Source organism: Ctenopharyngodon idella, chromosome 5, assembly GCF_019924925.1.
Source record: "Ctenopharyngodon idella isolate HZGC_01 chromosome 5, HZGC01, whole genome shotgun sequence".
NCBI classification, from domain to species: domain Eukaryota; kingdom Metazoa; phylum Chordata; class Actinopteri; order Cypriniformes; family Xenocyprididae; genus Ctenopharyngodon; species Ctenopharyngodon idella.
In genome coordinates this window covers 27,148,390-27,174,126 of record NC_067224.1, presented here as the reverse complement: position 1 = coordinate 27,174,126, position 25,737 = coordinate 27,148,390, and the positions used below count along the sequence as shown (strand labels likewise).

General features: G+C 36.5%; 2 protein-coding genes across 4 annotated transcripts in view; both read right to left on the bottom strand.

The window, feature by feature from the left end:
- cemip2 (cell migration inducing hyaluronidase 2) overlaps nucleotides 1-5,146 on the bottom strand; it is a 28,887-nt gene extending 23,741 nt beyond the window's left edge. The window contains exons 1-2 of the mRNA XM_051893588.1: nucleotides 4,886-5,146; nucleotides 1,642-1,993 (exon numbers count right to left, since the gene is read on the bottom strand). Of these exons, the coding sequence (XP_051749548.1) occupies nucleotides 1,642-1,972 (331 nt within the window). The 5' untranslated portion in view covers nucleotides 1,973-1,993; nucleotides 4,886-5,146. The remainder of the gene's footprint in view (nucleotides 1-1,641; nucleotides 1,994-4,885) is intronic.
- Nucleotides 5,147-7,357: 2,211 nt separating this feature from the next.
- On the bottom strand, nucleotides 7,358-25,727 carry abhd17b (abhydrolase domain containing 17B, depalmitoylase). 3 transcript variants are annotated; one of them, XM_051894278.1, is made up of 5 exons: nucleotides 25,551-25,726; nucleotides 25,403-25,470; nucleotides 23,254-23,726; nucleotides 11,366-11,545; nucleotides 7,358-8,969 (listed from the first exon to the last, which is right to left on the bottom strand). In XM_051894278.1, exons 3-5 carry the CDS (start codon nucleotides 23,718-23,720, stop codon nucleotides 8,750-8,752), a joined length of 867 nt encoding a protein of 288 aa, XP_051750238.1. In that variant the 5' UTR covers nucleotides 23,721-23,726; nucleotides 25,403-25,470; nucleotides 25,551-25,726; the 3' UTR covers nucleotides 7,358-8,749. The 3 variants fall into 3 exon arrangements, with proteins under 3 accessions (XP_051750238.1, XP_051750239.1, XP_051750237.1); XM_051894279.1 differs by having other exon boundaries at nucleotides 23,254-23,721; XM_051894277.1 differs by having other exon boundaries at nucleotides 23,254-23,721; nucleotides 25,403-25,727.
- Between the last annotated feature and the right edge of the window lie 10 nt (nucleotides 25,728-25,737).

Genomic DNA, 25,737 nt, shown 5'->3' with positions numbered 1-25,737 from the left:
GTTCCAAACCTGCTGAACACAAAAGAAGATATTTTGAAGAATATGGGTAACCAAGCAGTTGATGGGCCCCACTGACTTCCATAGTATGGGAAAAAATTAAGGGTGCTCCGATCACTGATCGTCAATCACAGGAAGCAGTATCTGCCGATTTGATTATCGATACAGATCTATTTGAAGCCTTCTTTTTATAATTTAGAATTATTTATAGGGATTTTTACAGACATTTATTCAGGGCCTGAATTTCATTTTTGAAAAAGGGTGACTCTTCTGGTGAGATTTTTTTTAATTTGGGGGGGGGAGGGGGCCATATTTTAGACATTTAAAAAAAAAAAAAAAAAAAAAAACAATTATCTCACCTAAATGTTTGATTATGCAGTGCATTTTTGTTTTTACAATGGGGCAATTGTTGCACAATAGCATACACACAGCACAAGCCTGATTTCAATCTCTGAATTGAATTCACAAAAAAAGCAGTAGCAATTTACAAGGAGTAGCACAAATAAATAACATAGAATAAAGATACAAACAAAATAAACAGTGTTTTAAGTTTCTTTTTTTTCAGGTAGGTCTAACAGTAGTATTAAAGAAATACTAAAGTAATTTAATAAGGAATCAAATAAAATAATACTGGATGGTCTTTCCTGAATAAATTAAATACAGATTAATCCTTATTAAGGTTATAAAAGTTAGTCACTCAAGAGCAGTGAGTGTCATTAATGTTAATCAAACAACAAAAGACAGAAACAAATCAGAGACAGCAGCAGGATTATTAGGCTCCTGTCACTTTAAGAGCTGCACGGATGGATCCAATATGCTGTTACACAACTTTCTCATCTGTTCACTTAAGACAAAACTGACTGTGTTTACATGAATACTCGTCAAGACGATAATTTTGTACATACGTTGGTGTGTATTTGACCATTTAAGTGAGAGCGTGAGAGTGCAGAGTCCTTTAAACACTAGCAAGATTTAAAAAGAAATGCAAATTATAAACTTTAGTGACAATGTGACACTGCCTCGATTGTTCAAGTGACCATTCCTGTGTCAACTGTGCAGCTCGCTAATAGTGTAGACGTGATGTGGTGATGTGAAGCCATTTGCGCATTTTGAGAGGGAAAGAGAGGAAGTGGGTAGTGATTCACTCACGCTGTTTGTGAAATTTACCTCTCACAGAAAGTTTTCAAATTACTTTGTAAGTTATTTAATAAAGAAATATGAAATCTCACCTTCAGCATTATAATTATTTTACCTGCGCCGTACAGAGATTGAGACGGCGCCACTGCATGTCATGCCAAACCTCTCACAGCAGGCGAGCGTCTTTATGTGTTGTCAGCATGAGATCAGTTTATGAGATCGGCCTTTACAGAGACCGCCAATCAAACTTCCCGAAGCAATTATCGGCCGATAGCGATCGGTATCCGATCAATCAGAGCACCCCTAGAAAAAATACTATGGAACTCAATAGGGCCCATCAACTGTTTGGTTACTGACATTCTTCAAAATATCTTCTTTTGTGTTCAGCAGAGGAAAAAAATTCATACAGGTTTGGAACAACTTGAGGGTGAGTAAATGATGACAGAATTTTCATTTTTGGGTGAACTATCACTTTAAGCACACACACACAAGATGATTGTGTCTTACTATCCAAAGCATCTTCAGAGTTAAGACTGAGAACGAGTATGAGAATCAGTAGGAAAACGCAGAAGGAGATGCCAACACAAATATAAGTGTTCTTCCTCTGCTGGTTCTGAGAATTTTCCCTTCGACTCTCATCTACTGTCAGATTGAAAACTGAAGGCCGTGCGGGGGGCGGGGCCGGGGGCTTCAGTGGGGGTGGTGGAGGAGCCTTGACTGGGGGTGGAGAACGAACTGGAACAATCCTGCCTGGAACATATCCTGATGACCGCTGAGCATTTCCGTTGGCAGGGGCCACAAAAATGGGGTGACTGCTGGGGCCATCATTAACCTGCATGGTATAACTGTCTGCCACGTCCTACAAGAAAAAAAGAAAAAAAACATAGATACATTACCATTCAAAAGTTTGGGGTCGGTAAGACTTTTCATGTTTTTGAAAGGAGTCTCTTATGCTCACCAAGAAATTTTATTACAATTTTAACTGTTTTAAATGTTTTGCCTGTTTTCTGTTTAAATGTATTATAAAATGTAATTTATTCCTGTGATGGCAAAGCTGAATTTTTAGCAGCCATTACACCAGTCTTCTGTGTCACATGATCCTTCAGAAATAAACATTTCTTCTTATTATTATTAATGTTTTAAAATTGTGCTATATTTTTGTGGAAACCATAATACTTTTTTTAGGATTGATAAACAGAAAGTTCAAAAGAACAGAAGTTATATAAAATAGATTTTTTGCAACATTATAAATGTCTTTATTGACACTTTTCATCAATGTAATGAATTCTTGCTGAATAAAAGTATTAATTTCTTTTTTATAAAAAAAATCTTACTGATCCCACCACTTTGAATGGTAGTTTATGCAAAAATTGCTTATGAATGACACTGAAAAGGACTTCTTAAAGGGTTAGTTCACCCAAAAATGATAATTCTGTCATCATTTAATCACCCTCATGTCATTCCAAAACCGTAAGACTTTTATTCATCTTCGGAACACAAATGAAGTTATTTTTAATGAAATCTGACCGATTTCTGTCCCTCCATTGACAGCTACGCAACCACCCCTTTGACGCTTCAAAAAGTTCATAAAGATATTGTAAAACTAATTCATAGGAATTGAACTGTTTAGTCCAAATTTTCTGAAGAGACAGTTATATGTCATCTGTTATATGATGAACAGATTTAATTTAGGCGTATATATTTACATATAAACATTCTTCAACTCACACATCAGTTATGGTAAATGGAAGCTCAAGCATGTTTGCTTGATGTGCGAGAACCAATGAGGTTCATTTGCGTATGTTACACAGCACGTTTGAGCTTCTGCAAGAGGTTTGTTCTCGCACATCAAGCAGGTTCGGATGAGTTTCTGTCTATGTTCGCTGATCAATGTTTATATGGGAATAAAAGCCTAAATTCAATCTGTTCATCATATATATTGATTGTGTCTCTTCAGAAAGTTTGGACTAAACCACTCAATTCATATGGATTAGTTTTACAATGTCTTTTATTAACTTTTTAAAAGGTCAAAGTGGTAGCTGCCTAGCGGCCAATTGAGGGACAGAAATATCTCAGATTTAAAATCTGGATCCCAGATGTAAAAACATGAGGGTGAGTAAATGATGACAGAATTTTCATTTTTGGGTGAACTAACCCTTTAACTTAAATCTGATATTGACAAAACTACACCACACTTCAACCAGGCATTACGTATTACACTCACAGTTTTTGGGCCAACTAAATTGGCATAAAACTATTCCACCTTAATTTCGATAGCATCTCAATTTCAACGTGCTTTGAAGTGCAAGTTTTCTGTAGGTTTTCACATTTTCAAGTTATTTACAAAACACATGGCACCAATTATGAGGAAAAAAAACTGCTCAGTCGTTCAACCCATGGCCCCTCCATGCCACAAAACAACAGATACTGGCCCTATAAAGAAATTCTCCCTATGAAGCCTGTCACACAAATATTTGCTAACCAATAACCACCTCAGCCAAATTCCTTTATTATCATTCAAAGTGACTTAAAAGCTCCAAACAGAGAGTCTAAACAATTTGTCTTCACTACTAAACAGTTACTAATGCTTTTATAAACTCAAGTTAGACAAAAATCAATCACAACCTTTTCTAATCTTTTAAACATTAGGGCAGAATAGAACAACCAATCTGACCACAACATCTGTTGAACCGTAGCTCATTTACAATTATACTATTTGACTCATTTCAACCTTGCTTTGATCAACATAAAGATTGCACTATCACCAGATCCTGATCTGACCATCTGCACCTCCTTAGCCTCAAATGCAGAAGCACAGCAATCACTATAACTGAGGAGGACATGCATGCACCACCCCCTTCTTTTGGGATATAATCAATACCTAGTGCTTTAATGTGTCCCATCCCCCACTTTTCAAATAGTTTTTTCACCCCTGCACAAATCAAATCAAAGGGGGATGAGCAATGAATTTCAATAGACTGAAGGGGTGAATGGACAATGGCAGGGTATGGACAGAAACTTACAGACTTACCCAGAGAGGATGTGTAGTGCACTAAAAACATTATAAATAAATATAACACTAAAAATAATGTTCAGATGATTATCTGGGAAAAGTTTCCATGGACACAGGAACTCAATTACCAAAATGAATTCACTTTCTCATGACACTGCAAGGACAAATGCAAAAACAGAAGACTCTGATGCATGCAAAACCCTGCAAAAAACCAGCCTAAGATGGTCTCCCAGTCTGCCCAAGCTAGTCTTTAGCTGGTTCAGATGGTCAGTCAAATGGTCTCCCAGCTTGACCAGCTGACAAGTGGCTAAAACCCATCAAAACAAGTCTGACTATGTTGAGATATCAGCTAAGACCTTAGGCAGGTTTAAGATAATTTTTTCAGCAGGAAAACATTATAATTTTCTTTATTATTATTAACATATCTAACCTCAAAAGCAACATTTTGTTCAGCTTGTACTGACAAACATTCGTTCTGTCCATCTTTGTTTCAATAGAAGCTGGTTGGCACCAAAACTGGTACATCGCGCCCCCCCCTCTGAAGTTTACAAAATGCCACAAAGTTTCATCAACTTCAGTTGCATGCATGCGTTACTTCATTCCTCCTTCAGTCATCTACCAACAGATGCCGTAAGCACACAATGCACGACCGAATATCCGTAGAAAGACCTTCCAATAGTATAGGTCTTAGTTGGGGGTCTCTCTCTATACAATGAGACAGAGGTAGAGATCTCTTACCTTTCGATCTCTTTCACTGTCACTTGCTTGGCTCGTCCGCTCCTTTCTCTATCCACCGTAGAGAACTGCAACTCAAGGGGTTGTTTGACAGGGAGTTCACACTAAATGTGTTTTAATCTTCTTTTACATGATGTTTTTCTCCTGGGCTTAAGTCAGCCAGCCCCGTCCCAGGCGCGGCTCGCGGAGGAAGTGAAATTAGAGGCGTGTACTGAGGATGAGGGAGCGTCTTAGAAACAAAATAAAACGGAAGAAAGAGCCAGGAGTATGAAAAGGGGGTTCTCAAGTGGGCGGAGTATACAGACCACGCGACATATGATGAGCCAACACGCTCACATTAAATTAAATTAAATTAAATTAAATTATATTTTAAACTCTAAATTTATTTTCATGTCAACCTTATTACGGTCGCATACAGTCAACTGCCGAAAAAACACAAAAGGGGTCTTTTTATGTGATAAGTGTTACTTTTCTTTGTCAGATTAGTGAACGATTCGTTCTTATGAGTCGGATCTTTTAAATGAACCGGTTCACAAACTGGTCTGGAACTGACTCGGTCGGAGCGTTTCAATTTAAATATGATATTGTAGAGTATATTTATTTTTATTTATTTTATTTATTTTTTATTTACCATTTTTATTTATCTTGTTATCTTGTTATTTTTATTGTAAAGCAGTTTGTGACCCCTCCTTGTCTGTGATAAGTGCTATATAAATAAACCTTACTTACTTACTTAAATTTGATTCACACATTTTTTAAACAATTGGCATTAATAAATAGAATTTTATTAAAATCTGCGGAAAAATGTATGCTGAGAAATGTAAAATAAGTTTAGTGTTGTTAATGTAAATGCAAATTATATTTAGATTGACTGTTTTTATTAGCTGAATCCTGGCTCAAAACTGAAGTGTGACGCACTAAATTAAAATAAACATCTATCTAACGAGCTGCAAAGTTTGTATTAAAAATACCTAACGAGCTGCTTTAGAGCAAGTAATGCCACGATAATATGTAAGGGACCACGTTATTACCTTCTGATGTAGAGAGTCACTAAATCGTTTTTGAACCGGTTCTTTGAAACGAACTATTCCAAAGAATCGGCTTGGGGAAACGAGTCATACTTCACTTACTTCTTTTCTCAACGCTGGCAAGAATGGACCAATCACAGTCGTTTGTGATTGATGGTTAAACCATTTTTTTTTATCATTTTTGTAGAGCTTGATGGGGCAGATTTAGATTTGCATGACAGGCAAAAATCTTTGAATGTAATACATTTAAATATTACACTTTGTATTGTACAAATTTCACCAGGTATGATTAAACTCGCCCTGAAATTTTAAATCTGCGACCATTTTATAGTCTTTGATGCGACTCAATGGAGAAATCGGCTTCCGGAGCCCCAGTGCGACCCCTTGAGGAAAGACTACTTACTTGGGCTAGAGAGGGAGCAAAAAAATCCTCTAACATTGTTAAGATTCTACTGTAAGGAACAGGGAAGAATTTTAACTACACGATGGCAATATGAAGCCTAATTCTCACCCATAACTATTTAATGACATCAATAACCTTAAATTATTTGGTGACATTTTATAAGAAGTTTCACTTTTCCTAATAATTAAAACATTACATTGTGTAATGTTTAACAAATAGTACTTACAATAGTCACAATTACTATTTTTTAGAGCTGCTGTACAACCGAAATGAACTTCTGTTATCACTGTAAAGCTGCTTTGTAAATTGAAGGTGAATTGACATGACTTGACTAGTTTCTACATAGACATCTTTATTGTCTTGTCCTGTTTTCTGTTCTCATCCTTTGAACCCATTTAAGTGCCCATGTCTGTATTTAAACATTGCCCCACCCTAAAATGAATGGGTCACATGTGTTCTTAACTTCCATGTTCAAGGCCCCCAGCTTCAAAGGTCACTGAACCCTGGAGGCACGGTGACCTCTGTGCCGTAAAATGGTTGTGTAAAGTGAATACACATGAAAGGTTAGGATCATTGTTAAAAGCAATTAAGCTGAGCTGTTGAGTTAATTAAATGAATGCTTCTCAGAAAGATGGTTCTAGGTCTGAGTTAGAGGTTTAGACCTTATAGCTTTATTACATTTCAGATCATATTAAAAACAAGGTACTGTACTATAGAAACATCTTATGCTTAGTGAAGATCTGACTCTACTATGATCCTGACTGAAACCACTATGGTTACTAAACAGTGGTGCGTTTCTCAAAGTGAACTATAGTCGCAAGTTCCGTCGTGAGTTCAATGGGACTTACGACCACAGTTGACTAACGATGCTTTTCGGGAAACGCACCCCAGATAGATAGCATTGTAAAGTTAGGGTGTTTTGATTAAAAACACCATTCAGATGGGAAAAAAATCGTTACGATTACTGACCACAAGGGGTCGCTTTAAAATACAACACCATCAGTAGCACGTTGCTAAATCAGCACACATGAAAACAGTCATGACTACCACAACTGGATTTTAATTCTTTTCGCTCTCTAGTCTCTGAAATACATGTTTATTTCCAATTTTGTATTATAACTATTTTAAGATCATAATAACATACAGTATAGCAATTTTCTTTTACAATGGATGTTTACAAAAACAGAAAACCAACACGTCTGGAAAAATTGAAGCACGTCAGTTTGTGCTTCAGTCTGACCAGTTAAAATCTATTCTGTGCCATATGTAATATAATAATTATCAATTTACATTAGTAATAACAGCATTATCACCAGTTTCATAATACAGTCTTTCAGGAAATAAAAAAAACACCATCCAAATTAAAATTATTTACAAAGTGGAACAGGGTGACAGTCCTTTTACATTAGAGATGTATTTTAGAGCATTGTTCATTTTCCATGTATAGACATTAAATCACACCCTTCAAAATCATATCATCATGCCAAATAGTTCTCTAAAGAGATGTCGCTGTCTAAATTCAGCAGCAGTGGTCCAGAGTAACAGCCTTATCATGGCTCAAAGCAATAACAACAAAAAAAAAGTTGTGTGCATTTCTTTACATGGGTTTCATCTGAGACACAAGATGGTATAAATTACATTTCAATAAAAGACAAAGCAATGACTCCAAACAGAATCATGTGTTAAATTCAGTACATGTGTAATCAAATGCATTATTGTCATTTAAAAAAGTGCAAAAACAAACGGACTGTTACTAATATCACCAAGCATATTAGCATATGCACTGTTTGAGCAGAATGTGTGTTTACTTGGGGCCATTGCAAGCCACAGTTATCAAGAGCTTATTTATTTGAAATGTCTATTTATTTATTTGACAGTTAAAACAGATATTACTGCCATATTTGTCCAGCATTGTTTTCAAGGTCTAGGACTGTGTGAGGACATGTAGAACTGTACACATTGTACTTAAGCAGAGATGTTTTAGAAACATGTACATACAAAGTAATGTATCAAAGTTTAATATACTGAGTATTTGGCATCTATTTGGCATCCGTATGGCATCTGTATGGCAATTGTTTGTGTCAGAATGTTGCGTTTGTACAGTACTCCATTACATGATATTATAACACATGCATACAGCAAAACAAAAACTTAAGTCTTAAATGGAGACTTAAATGGAATGGGTTTGATTCTTTAGAACATGGTATCAAGACACGGGTCACCCCTCACTCACACCTGTGTACAGTACACAAACACACCCCCAAGAAAGGCAGTAAGGACACTGCTCCCCATTTTCTATATAGTGTGGAGAAGTGCAGCTCAATTAGAATAATAACTAAGGAAAAAACAGGTGAGAAAAAATGCATTAAAGTTCACAGTTGCCAGCTGGGCACCAGGGGCATGTTCATCAAGGTGAGTCCTGATCTTGAGGTCCATTTATAAGTTTACAATTTCATGAGCCACAAACTGTTTCAAGCGCTCCAGGTACTGTCCATACAGCTCTACGTCGTTGTGTCCCGCACCCTCCACCCAGAGCGGCTCCACGGGCCGCTGGCAGCGCTCGTATAAGGCCAGCCCATGGGAAAAATCAATCACCTCATCCTCTGTACCGTGGATCACCAGCACCGGAGAGGTGACTTTAGAGATTTTGTCAATGCTAAAGAAAAAAACAAAAAACAATTGAGCAGAGCGTTCGGCAGTACAGTGTCGTAAATCATTATTATGTGATCTGTAAAGTAATTTGTATGTGTGACAAAGGGCAATTGTTAAAAAAAAAAATTATTTTGAGGTATGAAAGTGCTTCTTTGTATTTTTCTACTGCTGTCTAAAGAACACTATTTTCCTTTAAAAGATAAAATAAAAACTAACCCCATAATCTTAAATGCACATTCTTTGTCTTTCTAAACAAAAAGGTTTATAACCTTTACAAATATCTAGCTGAAATTTGTTCCTGACTTAAAGGAACACTCCACTTTTTTGAAAATGAGCCTATTTTCCAACTCCCCTAGAGTTAAACAGTTGAGTTTTACCGTTTTCGAATCCATTCAGCCGATCTCCGGGTCTGGCGGTACCACTTTTAGCATAGCTTAGCATAGTTCATTGAATCTGATTAGACCGTTAGCATCTCGCTCAAAAATGACCAAAGAGTTTCGATATTTTTCCTATTTAAAACTTGATTCTTCTGTAGTTACATCGTGTACTAAGACCGACGTAAAATGAAAAGTTGCGATTTTATAGGCCGATATGGCTAGGAACTATACTCTCATTCCGGCGTAATAATCAAGGAACTTTGCTGCCGTACCATGGCTGCAGCAGGCGCAATGATATTGCGCAGTGTCTCTCACAAATCTCTCCATGGTTGCAAGGCACGCTCCCTGTGCAAGCAGGGGGTCACAGGCGCTGCATAATATCATTGCGCCTGCTGCACCCATGGTACGGCAGCAAAGTTCCTTGAATATTACGCCGGAATGAGAGTATAGTTCCTAGCCATATCGGCCTATAAAATCGCAACTTTTCATTTTCCGTCGGTCTTAGTACACGATGTAACTACAGAAGAATCAAGTTTTAAATAGGAAAAATATCGAAACTCTTTGGTCATTTTTGAGCGAGATGCTAACGGTCTAATCAGATTCAATGAACTATGCTAAGCTATGCTAAAAGTGGTACCGCCAGACCCGGAGATCAGCTGAATGGATTCAAAAACGGTAAAACTTAACTGTTTAACTCTAGGGGAGTTGGAAAATAAGCCTATTTTCAAAAAAAGTGGAGTGTTCCTTTAAGCAAATCTGAATATTTGCGTATCCGATTGGAATCTGATCCAAAATATTGACTGTCCACACTGTGTATCGCAACTGTTCCGATCTGATTTGTGTGTCCCGTTTCTGCAGCATCTTTCAGCATGTTTCCTATAACAACGTCTGACATGTTTACTTTTTACGTGGCGTGAGAAAGTGACATATACCACACGAAATCCGATTAGAGTGGTCAGACTGAAACGGATTTCCAGAAATGCAATTTAAATAGGATTTTAAATCACATATGAATGTAACTTGAAACAGATTTGTAAAGATCACATTTCATGCTATTCAAACTTGCTAAATATGATCCGATTATAATTATGATCCGGATATGCACAAAAGTTGGATTTGGACTGACAGTCTGAACATTACTTTATTGGCTGAACAATATGCATTAGTAAAAATGTTTTAGCTCATTTCAAATAATTATTTGTAAAAGTAGGTCTCGGTTAGATAATATACACTACCATTCAAAAGTTGAGGTTGGTAAGATCAAGGCCGCATTCACTTGATCAGAAAATACAGTAAAACAGTAATATTGGAAAAAAAAAATATATAATTAAAATAACTATAAATATAACTATAAACTATATAAATAATATAATTATATTATTTTAAAATATATTAAAGATTAAGAATATTTTAAAAGTCATTTATTTCTGTAATGGCAAAGCTGAATCTTTAGCATCATTACTCCAATCTTCAGTATCACATGATCCTTCAGAAATCATTCTAAAACGTTTATTTGATTTGGTAATCAAAAAAACATTTCTTATTATTATCAAAGCCAAAAACAGTTTTACTGCTTAATATTTTTGTGGAAACTGTTATAAGTCATTTTTGATCAATTTAATTAATAAAAGTATTAATTTCTTAAAATATATTTAATAAATATTTATTTTTATTTACAATTTTTAACAAAAAAATTAAAATAAATTTTTAAATCAAGCATGAAAATATAAATGTCAGCTGAAATCAGACTATGTTTATCCATTAACTGTTGATTTAAAATGGAAATGCACAAACAGTGAACTACTGGAAGATATTTGTCACTAGAGGGCACACAATAACAGTAATGACTAAGAGGCAGAAAACAGATGAACCAACCAAGAGCTTTATCTGCAACATCGCTGCTCAAAGCAAAGCATGAACAGTATGTGTCTAATTGGTATGAGATACAGGACAATTTATGGGAAAAATGTGGTGGAAGGATTAGGAAAAGATGGCAAGTCTAAGGTAAAAGAGAGAGACTCACTTGGGGAATGCATCAAAGCAGTACGTCTTCTTTGTGTCAGGAAAAGCCACCCGCATGCCTGAGGTCAGAGGGGAGTGGAGGACGACGGCAGCACTCTCATACCGAGAGGCCAGATCCACCGAAGGGACTGTACCAATGCTCTGGCCGTAAATTATCACATTCTCTGGCCTGATCCCGTACCTAGAACATGACATTCAAATGAGTTCAAACACAGACACACATAGACACCTACACTCTGATGACGCTGAGATCAGAACACAATTATCATGAATCAAGGGTGCAGGTTGTTGTTTAACCTACTTTCAGAACCAGACAAACTGGGAAGCAGCCTTGGTGTTTTGTGGTTAGCTTGAATGACTGCTCAGAATCATTACATAACCTCAATTAACATGCCCAACTTAAATGTTATTACTTTTACAAAAAGTCTTAGGCGTGAGCCAAAATTTAAGAGCAGATACTAGAACAAGGAGCCATTAATCAAACCATTCCTGCAAGTCAAGCTGCTTGCAGTCAACAGTCTCTATTTCATTTCATCAAGTAGTTACTTAAAAGGGAAAAAGATTCTTTGGTAACACTTTACAATAAGGTCCTATTAGTTAATGTTGGTTAATGCATTAACGAACATTAACAATGAACAATACATTTGTTACAGTGTATTTTAAACTTAGTTAAATGTTAGATAATGAAATACAACTGTTCATTGTTAGTTCATGTTATGGCCATTAACCTGTTAACTGTCACCCCCCTTTTTGAGAATATACATGAAAATGCACTATCCAAACTTAAATGGTTGTAATTCAAGAATGCTTTGGAATATAGACATAAGTTTGGTCTCGTTTTAAAGAAGACAATTTAAATTTACTGGAAATCAAATGTACTGTACTAAATATTTTATATAAAATATATATTTTACAAAATTTTTACTCTAAAATTACTATCAAATCAAAGCCATATGTCGAACCAATTTGTGTTCCAAATATTAAGTTGATATCACAAAAATTGAAGTTCCCATGAGATTTTGTTTAGGCGCTGTACCAAAAATAGCCACTGGGTGTCATTGAAATTCTATTGATTTTTTTTTCTATGCATTCTCCTGTAACAAATTTATATATTTCTGTCTAAATATCACAAAACAGTTAGCAGATATGGAACCGTGACTCAGACCTTTCCAACGATATGTGTTTTGTCAAGATTAGAAAAGGTTTTTATTATAAAGTAGTTAAAATAAATTTTGTAATACAAAACCTGACGCCACACACTAGGAGGAGCTCGCTAAAAGAATTTAAAGCACCATTTTCATGGTAACGCAAGGTCCAATTTCAAAACAGTTTTCACAGGATGAATCTTGAGTTCGTAAGCTTTCGAATGATATATAGTTTGTCAACATTAGATCAGGTAAAGTATAGGATATAATTGTTTTAAACATGCAGTGGCTAATGGGCCCAAAATAATAATAATTAACAGATACAACTTTTGATTTTAATAATGTATTAGTAAATGTTTAAATAAAGATTAATAAATGCTCCAGAAGTATTTTTTATTGTTAGTTTATGTGAAATAATGTAGTGAACTAATGCTAACAAATTATGGTAAAAGCCTTGGTAAAAATGCTACCAATTAATAATGTCTAATAATAACCGATTAATAAAAAAAAAAAAATAAAAAAATAAAAAAAAATGAACGTACTAATATTATATATTACGAAGTTATTAATATTACTAATTATACACACACACACACACACACACACACACACACACACACACAGTATATATTCAATACAATATGCATTCCAGAGTATGCTGAGCAACAACTAAGGAAAGGAAGAGTGAGCTTGATGACATCAGTCACCGCATGATAGTGATCAATAAATTGATTACGGTCTATAACAAAAAGCCACGAGCACAGATGCTTTCAAGAAATCCAGTGAGAATCAAGAATCAAGAAAGTATTTCAGTTTCATTTCTCTTGTACAGTGAAGCTAGAACGAACATTTGTAGTTAGATCAGCAAATGACAACATGACTATCCAAACATTTCTACTATGGAGAGGATGGTGTATAGGTTGGTTATCCTAGGGGGCAGTGTGTTCACATTCCATGCCATATTATAAAGCACATGATCACTTAGTCAGCTGACTGCAGTGCCACAGAGAGGTCTGGGTGAAGAGATCATGGACCTGAGATGTAAACAAATGACTCTAAAAATAGTATACGCTTATTATATGTCCTAACACATATTAAACATCAAACGACTAATACTGTACATTGTAATGTGTCCAATGTGCAATTACACAGCAATGTAATGCACTGTGAATGATGCTTAGTTCTCTAGTAGTAATGCTTGACTGCTGTCTTGGTGGCAAACAGGTGATAGAACTGGTTTTGAAGTTGAAACTGAAAATTGTCGTTGTATGACCAAAATAATTATAAATATTTGCGTCTGATCACAAGTGGACCTCACATGTAACATCATGAATTACACAATCATGTCACCTCAAAAAAAGTCTGAAATCTTATTCAGATTATACAATGGGCCGTTGAGACCAATACAGTCATCAATTTTGTCCTCAGAGACAAAAATCACATGATTCTACATTACTCTGTGTGATCATGTGAGAGAAGGTGGAATGTGTTTTGGCAGAATGGATATTCAAGGATGAGAGAAAGGAGAAGGGACAGACTCTACAAAGTCATTTTCAAAAAGAAGATTCTTTAATAAACAGTTCATCCAAAAAAAAAAAAAAAAATTGTCATTATTTACTCTTACTCACTCTCATGTTGTTTAAATCCCACATGCTGTTATTCTTTTCCAATGAACAAGTAGGAATTTAACAATTGTTACGCAGCTCTTGCCATCCAACAGTTCATAGTTACCCCTTACCCGGTCTGTCAAGTTTAAAGTAAAATAATATAAAGTAAAAAAAAAAAAAGCTTTGTGAGAGGAAAAGGCTCTTCAAGCGTCTTGGAGATGTTGCCGCAGACTCCTTGTGCAAACAAAAATCTGACTGGATTACAATTAATGGTAAAATAAATATTTAGAAATGCAAACTGATGAGAATAATGGTGATTGATAATCACATTACGTGCAGCCCTAACTTGTATGCAGATGGACTGCTTTTATTATAGCATTATGATGGGGGTATCTTTTTGGAGCTTGACAGACATACTGTAAACCATGAATCAATGATGACCAAATTTTAAATTACCAAACAATTGCTTTAAAGTACATATTTAGGCTTCAAAAAAATAAATAAATAAATAAATAAATTCAGATTCAGGCAAACTCTGTTGGTCTGTGGAACGGCTTTTCATTTAGTCAGTTTTAGAAAAAGATGGTAGGGCTTCACCAAAGAACTAATGATTTATATAGTACTCATAAACACTAAATGAAGTACTCCCATTTCATTTCAAGCTGCTCAATATGTTGGCTATAAAGATAAGAAAATTAAATCAGCACTATTTGTTCCCATGGCAACAAATCATAAATTGTTCAGATAAATGATAACATATACCAGACTACCTTTATTAATGTTAATATAGCAGCTGGCTGACAGAAACTCTACACTGATAAACTTTTGGATACAAAAACCTGCTATTACACCATCAGGACGTTATTTTTTACTTCCTGGGTAGACAATGTTGCCATGACTGCAATTGGGCCTGTCCCTCCAAGGCTCACTGGGAATCAGTTGCTAAGCAACCAATCAATATTTGACTTGGAGAACTGGCTGCTGGCACCTCCCCCCTCACCTCTCAGAGGGAGCTGCGCTCCATGAAAGACTGACACTAAATTCTCACAGGCTTCTCAAGTGGGCTCCTCTCAGCTCTCAGCCCAAAAACACTCAAGCACAATGGCCATTATGTCACTTCAGGAGGAAGGGGGGCACAGGGGTCTCATTCAATACAGCCTGCTACTGCTGGTTGCCGTGGAGTTTCCTTTATGACATCACAGTCATCGTCTTCTGAGGAGGGAAATTCTCTCTCAGACAAAAGCCATTTCCTTTGCTTCTTCCTTTCACCGGAATGGTCTCAGACTTTTGGACGTGGAAGACAATCCACATCACCACCGTTTTACTGTTTTGAAGATGAAACCAGATGGTTCTGTTTGGTAGACGTTTACATACACCAAGCCTTTTTGCAAATGCCCATATTTCAATCACACACAAACTAGCTTACTGCAATGGCTAGCTGTGATAGCAGATGGTCTTATCCGGACCAACCCCTTAGATATGAACTCGGCCCAAGTTGAGTCATTCAGTCTGTGCCGAAATATTCCCAAAATGCTTCCGGTGCCTCTTCTTGTAAATGCTTAGTGCGTATGTGCGTGTGTCAACCCCACCTGACGTTTCAATGCTGACTCACCTGGATGAGCAGACAGAAAGGTGTGGCTGTCTTACACTAACATAACACAGTAATGATTCTCATAATGATTCTCTGCTGTGGTTCAGCAAAGCATGTTGCCTGTAGCGGTGGCTGGGACTGAACTTGTGCACTCACAAAAACAAACATTATCCTTCAAGCTTAATTGGGAAATCTTTGGGAATTAGGATTGGGAAATGTATATTTAATTGTTTACACAATTAAGAGTTAGATCATCATCTAGCACGATATTAAAATGACAGCAACAGATTATGGCAAAAGTTTAACTCTTAAAGGGTTAGTTCACCCAAAAATGAAAATTGTGTCATTAACTACTCACCCTCATGTTGTACCAAACCCGTAAGACCTTCATTCATCTTTGGAACAGAAATCAAGATATTTTTGATTAAATCCGAGAGCTCTCTGACCCCTCCATAGAGCAATTTAATTACCACTTTCAAGGTTCAGAAAGGTAGTAAAGACATCGTTTGAAATAGTCCACGTGACTACAGTGGTTCAACCTTAATTTTATGAAGTGATGAGAATACTTTTTTGGGCAAAAAACAAAATAAAAATAACGACTTTATTCAACAATTTCTTCTCTACCCTGTCGTTCTTCTACACAGTTTACGTTGTAGACAGTGCAGCGCTTCCAGGTGCTACGTCAGAACGTGACTCAGTATTGGCCGACGCTGTTCACATGAGCAGCACGGCGCATGCGTGTGATGGTGACGCAAGAGCCGGTGTTCTGATGTAAAACCTGGACGTAAACAGCATAGGAGAATGACGGAGAAGAGAAGAAATTGTTGAATAAAGTAGTTATTTTTGTTTTTGCACACAAAAAGTATTCTCGTCGCTTCATAAAATTAAGGTTGAACCATGGTATGAACCTGGTATTATAAAATAACGACATGAGGGTGAGTAATTAATGACAGAATTTTCATTTTTGGGTGAACTAACCCTTTAAGAGCACTATGCACTTAGTGCATTCCTGCCATGATATGAAAATTGACTATCTATTTTGTAAATGCAAAATAAATTCATCCATGTGTCCCATTCATTATGAATGAATGAATGAATTAATGAAAGAAAATTCTGGTGAAAATGACAGACTTCTCTCTATGCAGGATTTCTCCAATCATTTAATTCTCGCCCTTCACAATTGACTGAAAGCACACATTTCAAAATCTAGCAAACAACCAATAGATAGAAGTAAGTTCTTGTAACAGATTATCAAAAAAGTAAAAATGATCAGACATGTTACATGTACCTCACAATATGAAAGAAAGATCTGTCATTACTTCAGTTTTATTGTGGCTTCTAAAAACCATGTTGAAATGAGTTACTTTGCACATGTACGTTTGTCGTGACCTTTATATCTTTATATACCTTTATATCAGGCAGAACACAAAAAAACAATTATTGGTTTTTCCATTGGCCAGAATTTTAGTATTGATACGCCCCTAACAATTATTTACTAGGTCAAGGGGGCAAAAATTAGATTTAAATAATAATATTAATATTAATAATAATAATAATAATAATAATAATAAGCAAGTTTAAATATTTTAGTATAATGTCCACTGTATAACTGACCTTTGACAATTGATTTTCTGTACTATACCATTTCTATAGTGTTTAGTTTCATGAATTTCATCTCACATGATAAAAGTCAAATCAACATTTAATGTCCATTTATTCATAAGTAGCCTTGTAATAAGCAGAATCATGTACAGTCAGTCTGACATAAACCAAGAGTGATCAGGACTCAAACACGGACTGAGTAAAAAGACATGGTACACAATCAAAACTGTGATCTTGCTACCTGACGTAAGAGCTGCTTTTTTGTGATTGGAAATGATATACCATTGGCCACTCTACAAAAGGGACAAGCAAAAAAAGCTTTGTTGCACGCCTCACTGAGCCAATCAGCATGGTCTGATAAGCACTCTCGTCTATTGAGATTAGATGGAGAATTTTCAAGGCAAATATTTTTAACAGACATCTAAAGGCAGGTGCTCTTTATGCTAGCTGTTCGGAGGATTGTATTTGAGTCATGTTTAATCCATCAAAACCTGAAAGGCAGATGAAAACCCAAAGCCTCACAGAAACAGATATATGTGCCTGTAAAAACTGCAGTGAAACATTCTTTTTCTGAGTATCAATTAAAAGGTTTGGAGACATGATATCACTGTGATATTTCATAGGTTAGCTATAAAAGCACAATTTGCAAATCTCAAGATCCTCTATTCGAGCACAATTTAATAAATAAATAAATAAATAAAAAACAGCTGGCCATCTCTGACATAATGAGATTAAAATGCCAATTATCCTCCAGAAATGGTGGGGGAAAGAACCGCATACAATGGCGACCTACCAAGCTTTTGCTTGAAAAGGACGAAAAATGTGTTTTTATGAATAAAGAAAAAATTCCCAGCAGGGGCCATGGTTTTATAGAAATAAGAGAAGATTTAGATGGGCCGGCCTACTTACTCCTACTCTCTCTCAAAACACACAAAACACCTTACACAAACATATACATAAACATACAAAGGATCACAAAGGAAAACAGTAAAGTTAAATTCTTCAGAGTGGCAGTCAGACTGGTTTATCTGCGCTTTAATTTGAATCATGTCCTTGTGTGTGATCCGGCCTGATGCATCTTCCGTGGCTGATATGGTAACGCGTGGGAACATTGAAAGTGACCAGTGGAACAGCGTGGGACTGCTACATGAGGTACAACCCAACCCTCAGGGATATGACTTGTCAAACAGCGTGGACTGTGTTCAAGAGCATCAGCTGTGCTTTCTGACACCACATGCATGCATGCACACATATACAGACGCAGCAGCAACACGGGCACACGGCCGTTATACACACTTACCCAAAACATTATTATGGTCATGAACACAAAGCCTTTTTGTGTTCGTTATTCTCCTTCTTGCAAGAATGACGAAACTGCAACATCCTGCTACATCGAAGTACAAGCAATTGACAAAACGAAGTTCTCATGACCAGAAACCACAAATGACATGCATACAGAAAGACGGATAAGAATTTAGGGCACATGATACAGCGAATGGCCTTGAGATAGTTTCTCTATGTCCACAGTGTCTCAAATACCTAGCTGCCACTAAAAAAAGAGGAAAAAACAATTCAGTCATCTGAGGTCTGAATTAGTGTGATTCAGCTGTTTATGAGGAAATGGGACTTGCCTTTGCTAAATACAATCTAAATACAACCACAGTTTGAACCAAAACATGACTCTTGACCATATGAGTCCAAAGGACTTCAAAGGATTTAAAGAAGCACAGGATGCGATGGGGGATGGGGTCCAAGGGGTAAAGGCAATATTATATCTATCCCCCCAAGCCCTCGGGATTCACAAGGACAAAGAAACAACAGATACTAAAGTGACCATACAAAATACACCACTGAAACAAAACATCTGAGGGCAGGGCCAAAGACCAAACTGAAACATTGGCTAGACCAGACCAGCTAGATATTCACAATTTTGAATTTGTATTTTGTATTTATGATCTATTTTATAGATCCATAGTAATATGAATGGGTAGTATTTGGGATGTGCAAAACTATATGTTTTCAAAATCGACCATTTGGGGGGTTTCTGTGTATAATTAGAATGGTTTCAGGTTCACTTGAGTTTTCAAGTTTTCAAGCACTATTCACATAAAAAGCATTCTTGCAGCAGGACTGAAAAATAGCAAGAACACAGGACAAAATTTTTTTTAAAAATGCTTTTCAAGTCAACAGAACAGAACGCAGGGGTCTCAAGACATGGTTTTAAAACCTAGACTATATTTAACTTAACGTCATTGTAAAAACAATACGGTAAAAAAACAAAACAATGAGACATTGCACAAGTGCTTTAAATGGAAAAAAAAAAAACCTTTGCCGTACTCATTTACCACAGCAAATGAGGATTTGAATGGTCAATTGATAAAAATAAAAAAGACATTACAAAAGATTATTGTTTTAAATAAAATTCTGTTCTTTAGAATGTTCTATTCATCAAAGAATCTATCTGTCTAAAGACTATCTGTCTACAAAAAATTAAGCAGAACAACTGTTTTCAACATTCATAATAATCAGGTTTATTTTAGCACCAAATCAGTATATTATAATGATTTCTGAAAAATCATGACGCGACACTAAAGTATTGGCTGCTGAAAATTCAACTTTGCCATCACAGGAATTAATTATGTGTTTTACAACTGTAGGACAGGAAGAGCTAAATAAACATATTGCATCTAAACCAACATGTTTATTAGAGCCACTACACACTAAATTACTGAAAGAGTTGTAACCTGTAGCAGAAGAACCCCTTCTCCACATTATTAACTCGCCTCTAACTCTGGGTCATGTCCCAAGACCATTCAAGCTGGCCGTTAAGCCTCTCATTAAGAAACCACAACTAGATCCAAATGCATTGGCAAATTTTCAAATCTTCCATTAATGTCTAAAATACTAGAAAAAGTTGTGTCTGCTCAATTGTGCTCCTTTTTTCCAAAAAAAAAAAAAAAAAAAAAAATTATAGACACTATAGATCATGACATACTCTTAGGCCTTGTTTACACCTGGCATTAAGATGCGTTTTGGTCGATCAGATTACAAATAGACAAGGGAGACACATACCCGTTTACAACTAGTGTTTTAATCCATCTCTTTTGTCCACTTTCGACCACTTCTGTTCATTTGTTCGAGGGGGAGGGTCTATGGGTGGGTTAATGTATGGGCTTTTCCAGAACTTTCGATCTAACGGACGAAATAAGCTCATGCAATTTATGAAAAGTGAAAGCCAATGATGGAAAAACACGGAGAGCAGCAGCTTTAGCTGCTTTTTGAAAAGCCTCAAGACCATGCAAAATGCGGCGAGTGCATGTTAGAACTCAGGAATGGAGAGAGAACATTGTGCTTTACGATTTTCATCTTGAAAACAAACATGGGTCTTCAGCTGACAAAGTTTAAATCCCGTCTGGCTAGCATGCTTCCCATAATGTTTACGTATTAGGTCAGTAGGCAGAGAGTAGGCAGACTTTTGCGTGCTGTTTGAACACATTCGACCACATGAGCATCTACACTACAAAAACAATCCAGTCGAATGTGTTTGATTACCTTTGGAAGTGGTCGAAAGTGGACAAGCTCAAAATGTTTTAGAGCCTGTTTACACCTGTTTTTAGTGTCATCCACTTGTGATGCGATGGACTCATCTTAATCCAGGTGTAAACAGGGCCTTAGACGGATTACAAAATTACACTGATATTCAGGGACAGGCATAGGTGGTTTAGATCATACCTATCTGAACGTTATCGTTTTGTTTATTTAAACAGGGAATTATCCAAGGTAACGTCAGTAAATTATGGAGTGCCACAAGGGTCGGTGTTAGGCCCTCTGTTATTTTAATATACATGCTGCCCCTTGGTAATATTATTAGAAAACATGGAATTAGTTTCCACTGTTATGCTGATGATACCCAGTTATATATAGGTGCATCTCAATAAATTAGAATATCATGAAAAAGTTTTTTTTTTTTTTTCTCTCTCTCTGTAATTTAATTAAAGTAAAACTTAAATATATAAGTTTTATATAAAAAATATATAAATATATAATGTAAGCCACAGAGGGTCATTGCTGAAAGAGCTGGCTGTTCGCAGAGTGCTGTGCCAAAGTATATTAATGGAAAGTTGACTGGAAGGAAAAAGTGTAGTAGGAAAGGTGTACAAGTGAAAGGAATGACCACAGGCTTGAGAAGATTGTCAGGTGAAGCCGATTCAAGAACTTAGGAGAGCTTCAAAAGGAGTGGACTGAAGCTGGAGTCAGTGCATCAAGAGCCACCGCACACAGACGTCTTCAGGAAATGGGCTACAACTGTCACATTCCACGTACCAAGCCACTTCTGAACCAAAGACAACGTCAGAAGCGTCTTACCTGGGCTAAGGAGAAAAAGAACTGGACTGTTGCTCAGTGGTCCAAAGTCCTCTTTTCAGATGAAAGTAAATTTTGCATTTCATTTGGAAATCAAGGTCCCAGAGTCTGGAGGAAGAGTGGAGAGGCACAGAAACTATGTTGCAAATGAACATACTTTTCAGAAGCCTGACATTTCTGTTTAAAATATCCTTTTTTTATTGATCTTATGAAGTATTCTAATTTATTGAGATCGTGAATTGGTGGGTTTTTGTTAAATGTGAGCCAAAATCATCACAATTAAAAGAACCAAAGACTTAAACTTCAGTCTGTGTGCATTGAATTTATTTAATACACGAGTTCCACAATTTGAGTTGAATTACTGAAATAAACGAACTTTTCCACGACATTCTGATTTATTGAGATGCACCTGTATTTCTCCACATCTAGATAAAATCTCTAAATTATCCAAGTTGACAGATATTAATATTGGATGACCAGTAATTCTCTTCTATTTAATTGAATAAGACTGGGGTATTACTTATTGGACCAAAAACCTGTACACAGAATCTCTTAGAATACAGTTTGCATTTGGAAGGATGTACTGTTTCATCCTCTACAGTTAAAGACCAGTGTTATATTAGACTGGATTATTGTAATGCATTACTAGGTTGTTGTCCTGCATCTTCAAACAAGCTACAGTTCCAAAATGCAGCTGCTAGAGTTCTTACCAGGTCAAGAAAATATGAATATATAACCCCAATTCTATCATCTCTACACTGGTTACCTATTAAGTTCCATATCGATTACAATTTACAAAGTATAGCTACTGACCTATAAGGCCCTAAATGGTTCAGTTCCTGTGTACTTAACTGACCTTCTATCGCACTACAATCCATCACGCTATTTAAGGTCACAAAACTTTGGACTTTTGGTAGTACCTAGAATATCCAAGTCCACTGAAGGAGGTAGAGCATTTTTACATTTGCTCCTAAACTCTGTAGTAGCCTTCTTGATAATGTTCGGGGCGCAGACATATTCTCCCAGTTTAAATCTAGATTAAAGACATCTCTTTAGCCAAGCATTCACATAACGCATCTCATAACCTCATAAACTCGTAACACTCCAGTTATATCAGATCAAATGCACATGACTATCTTTTGCTTGAATTGTTATGAACAACAGATACGCTAATTTCCCATTTGCTTTCTGTTTCTCGGGAGGCCCATCCCGATGTAACTAGAGATTACGCCAGCTCCAGTTTGGATCCAGCTTCTTACAAAGAATTAAACAATATGAAACAAGTATTTTGAAAACTGCTATACAAATAAATGTGAATTCAATCGAATTATATTTTGAAGTATATTCAAATAGATACAAACATAAAAAAATCTTACTGCCTCTACTGAACAGAGTCACTCTATTCAGGAAGTGTGGTAAGAGGCCAGTTTGACTTCAGATGGGGAAATGTAATGAAACAGGAAAAAAACAAAACAAAAAGCAAACCTGATAAACACTACTGATAACAACAACAGAAGAAACAGTCTGTCTGAACAGCCTCAAACAACTACCAGAACGAAGTGGCTTTAAGGTGTACCCTCACCTTGTTCGTAGTGCATGCCAGGCAGCGTCCACATCAGCATACAAATTCTTCTCTGAAGGCTTCCCTGAGCTTGCCCCATAACCCGAGTAGTCATAGGAGAACACGTTACAGTTGATGCGGGAGCCCAAGCCAATGTAGAAACTACTCATCTGACCCAAGTCTACAGCATTACCATGGGAAAACAACAAGGTGTAGCGAGCGTTGGGAGAACATCGCACAAACATACAGGCGATTCGGTTCCCCCTAGATGTCCGGGTCATGAAACACTCAATGGCATCCTTCTCCCGAGCAGAGTACTGCCAATCCGCACGCTCAGAAAGGTGGAGGGTCCAACGGCTTCCGCTCTCGTCGCACATGAGGGTGTAAGTTGGCTCCGGAGGAAGGAAGGCTAGCTTGGAGGCTATTCTGCTTGGGCACGGTGGACAGCAGAAAAGGCAACACAGCTCACTCAGTGACAGGTGATTCATCCTTCACTTGAGAAGAACAACACAGCAGATTGGAAAATCAGTGGAGTGGAAACACACAAAAAAAATACAATACAAAAAATTAATTGTCTTTAAAAAAAAAAAGAGAGTTCCCTCAAACATGAAAATTCTGTCATTTACTCAACCCCATGTTGTTTTAAACCTGTATGACTTTCTTCTGAGGGACACAATAGAAGATATTTTGAACAATCTCTTCTAAATCTCTTTTCTTTTTTTTTCTTGTCTTTTTTGTCAATAAAATGAAAGTAAAAGGGGTCCAATGTTGTTTTGAACCCCACTGACTTTAATTGTGTGGACACAGTTTTTTTTTAACATGAGGCTGGATATCTTTTGTGTTCCACAGAACAATGAATGTCATACAGCTTTGACTAAATTATAACTTTTACATTTTTGGGTGGACCACACAAAGGTGAAGCATCAAGAGCGTAATCTGCATAGTAAAATGAGAATTAGATAGCATTTAAAAAAAAATAAAAAATTACACACATCACCTTTATCATCTTAAGCAGACACACCATATATACAAACAATGTCTTTACCCAAAGAAGACTATAATAGTTTACTTAAGATGAGTACTTGGGTTACTTAAGATAACTAAACAGTGATGTTGTGATCCAATACAACGGGTGAGAATGCCCTTAGGTTGTTTATTCCCTGTCATTTTAAGTAAATCAATCTTAAAAGTCCACTCTATTAGGCCACACACACAAAAAAAATACAACCTAAACAGTATCTGGGGTTAAACTAAACAGATTTCATTAACAAAAATGTTCAATCTTCACCCCATTTCTGCTGGCAATGTTTTCTATCTTAGTGCTAATTTGATGTCATTAATAATGACTCTCAGACTTCACCCTGAGGTTAGATTTGACATGTGTGCTATCATTGATCAGATCACTTGTTCTATAGGTCATGACAGCTGAAAAACACCCTCATTTTTCTGATTTCTTAGAAGACAATTAGGCTAGGCTTCTTTGGAATATCCAATGTTTTACAAATCTGGGAAACATATCCACATCACTGCTTTCTAACATTACAAAAAATTGTCTAGAATTCCCTTGAAAGCACTTTACCACCTTATTATGAACTCCATGTAGGTGACCACATTAATTTTGTACCAAAAGAACCATTTAACAGTTTTCTTAACTGTTAGACCACAGCTTTTGTTAGCAGACCAAGATCTGACCCCTAACCATCAAATCCCCACCCTCAGTTTCATTAAGCAGGAAACCATCTTGTTTGGGGCATTTGGATTTCACATTGAAGGAAAAGAAAAAGCTAAAATTACCATCACAATATTACATATCACAAAAGACATCCCAAATGATTGGCTGAGGTTCATCTTTTTTCCATTAAAGATTAGAATGGGGGGGAGGGAATACAAGAACCTGTTATTTCACTCACTAAAGATTCCTTCCCCTTAAGTATTAAACAGACAATATAGACATATATTTAAGACTTAAGTATTCGATCCCATACTCTACATAGTTATAGATATTACGAGATGATATTAAGTAGGCAATGACAATGACCTCAATTGAATCAAAAGTGTTTGCTAACTGAAACAAGCTTAGTTAACATATTAATTATATTATTTCACGAGTGAAACAGCTTAATTGAAAAGGCTGATACGAGCTATTTGGTTAGCTCGGTCAGCTAATTACCTGTGCTAGAAGGCTTCGAAGTTGGAAACGCTTGGTGAAGGCTGAAACGCTTTGATCTGGTGAAGTCACTGTATTAGATGAGTCAAATGTGAGATTCCCTTTAAAAGATCACTCCGTCCACTTAGCCAGATTAAGAGTCCATCAATACCTGCCTCTGGTCCGTCCGATCTTGTCAACATGTGGTCACTGTTTAATAGTCAAACGAAACCAAAGGCTGAATGTGTTAATACAGACGTGAAGTTAATAACTAGACCAGGATTTCTATTCTAATCCGTCCGGTACGGGTGATCTCATCTCATACCAACGGGTGCCCAACGCTGGCTTTCTTCTGATAT

Bases quoted from the DNA above. Each gene is read 5' to 3' on its own strand.
- abhd17b (XM_051894277.1), bottom strand. From the start codon at position 23,720: ATGAATCACCTGTCACTGAGTGAGCTGTGTTGCCTTTTCTGCTGTCCA. The intron at 11,546-23,253 runs GTGAGGGTACAC...GTCATGTTCTAG, and splicing joins TGGCATGCACTACGAACAAG to GTACGGGATCAGGCCAGAGA. The intron at 8,970-11,365 runs GTGAGTCTCTCT...TTTTTTCTTTAG, and splicing joins TGCTTTGATGCATTCCCCAA to CATTGACAAAATCTCTAAAG.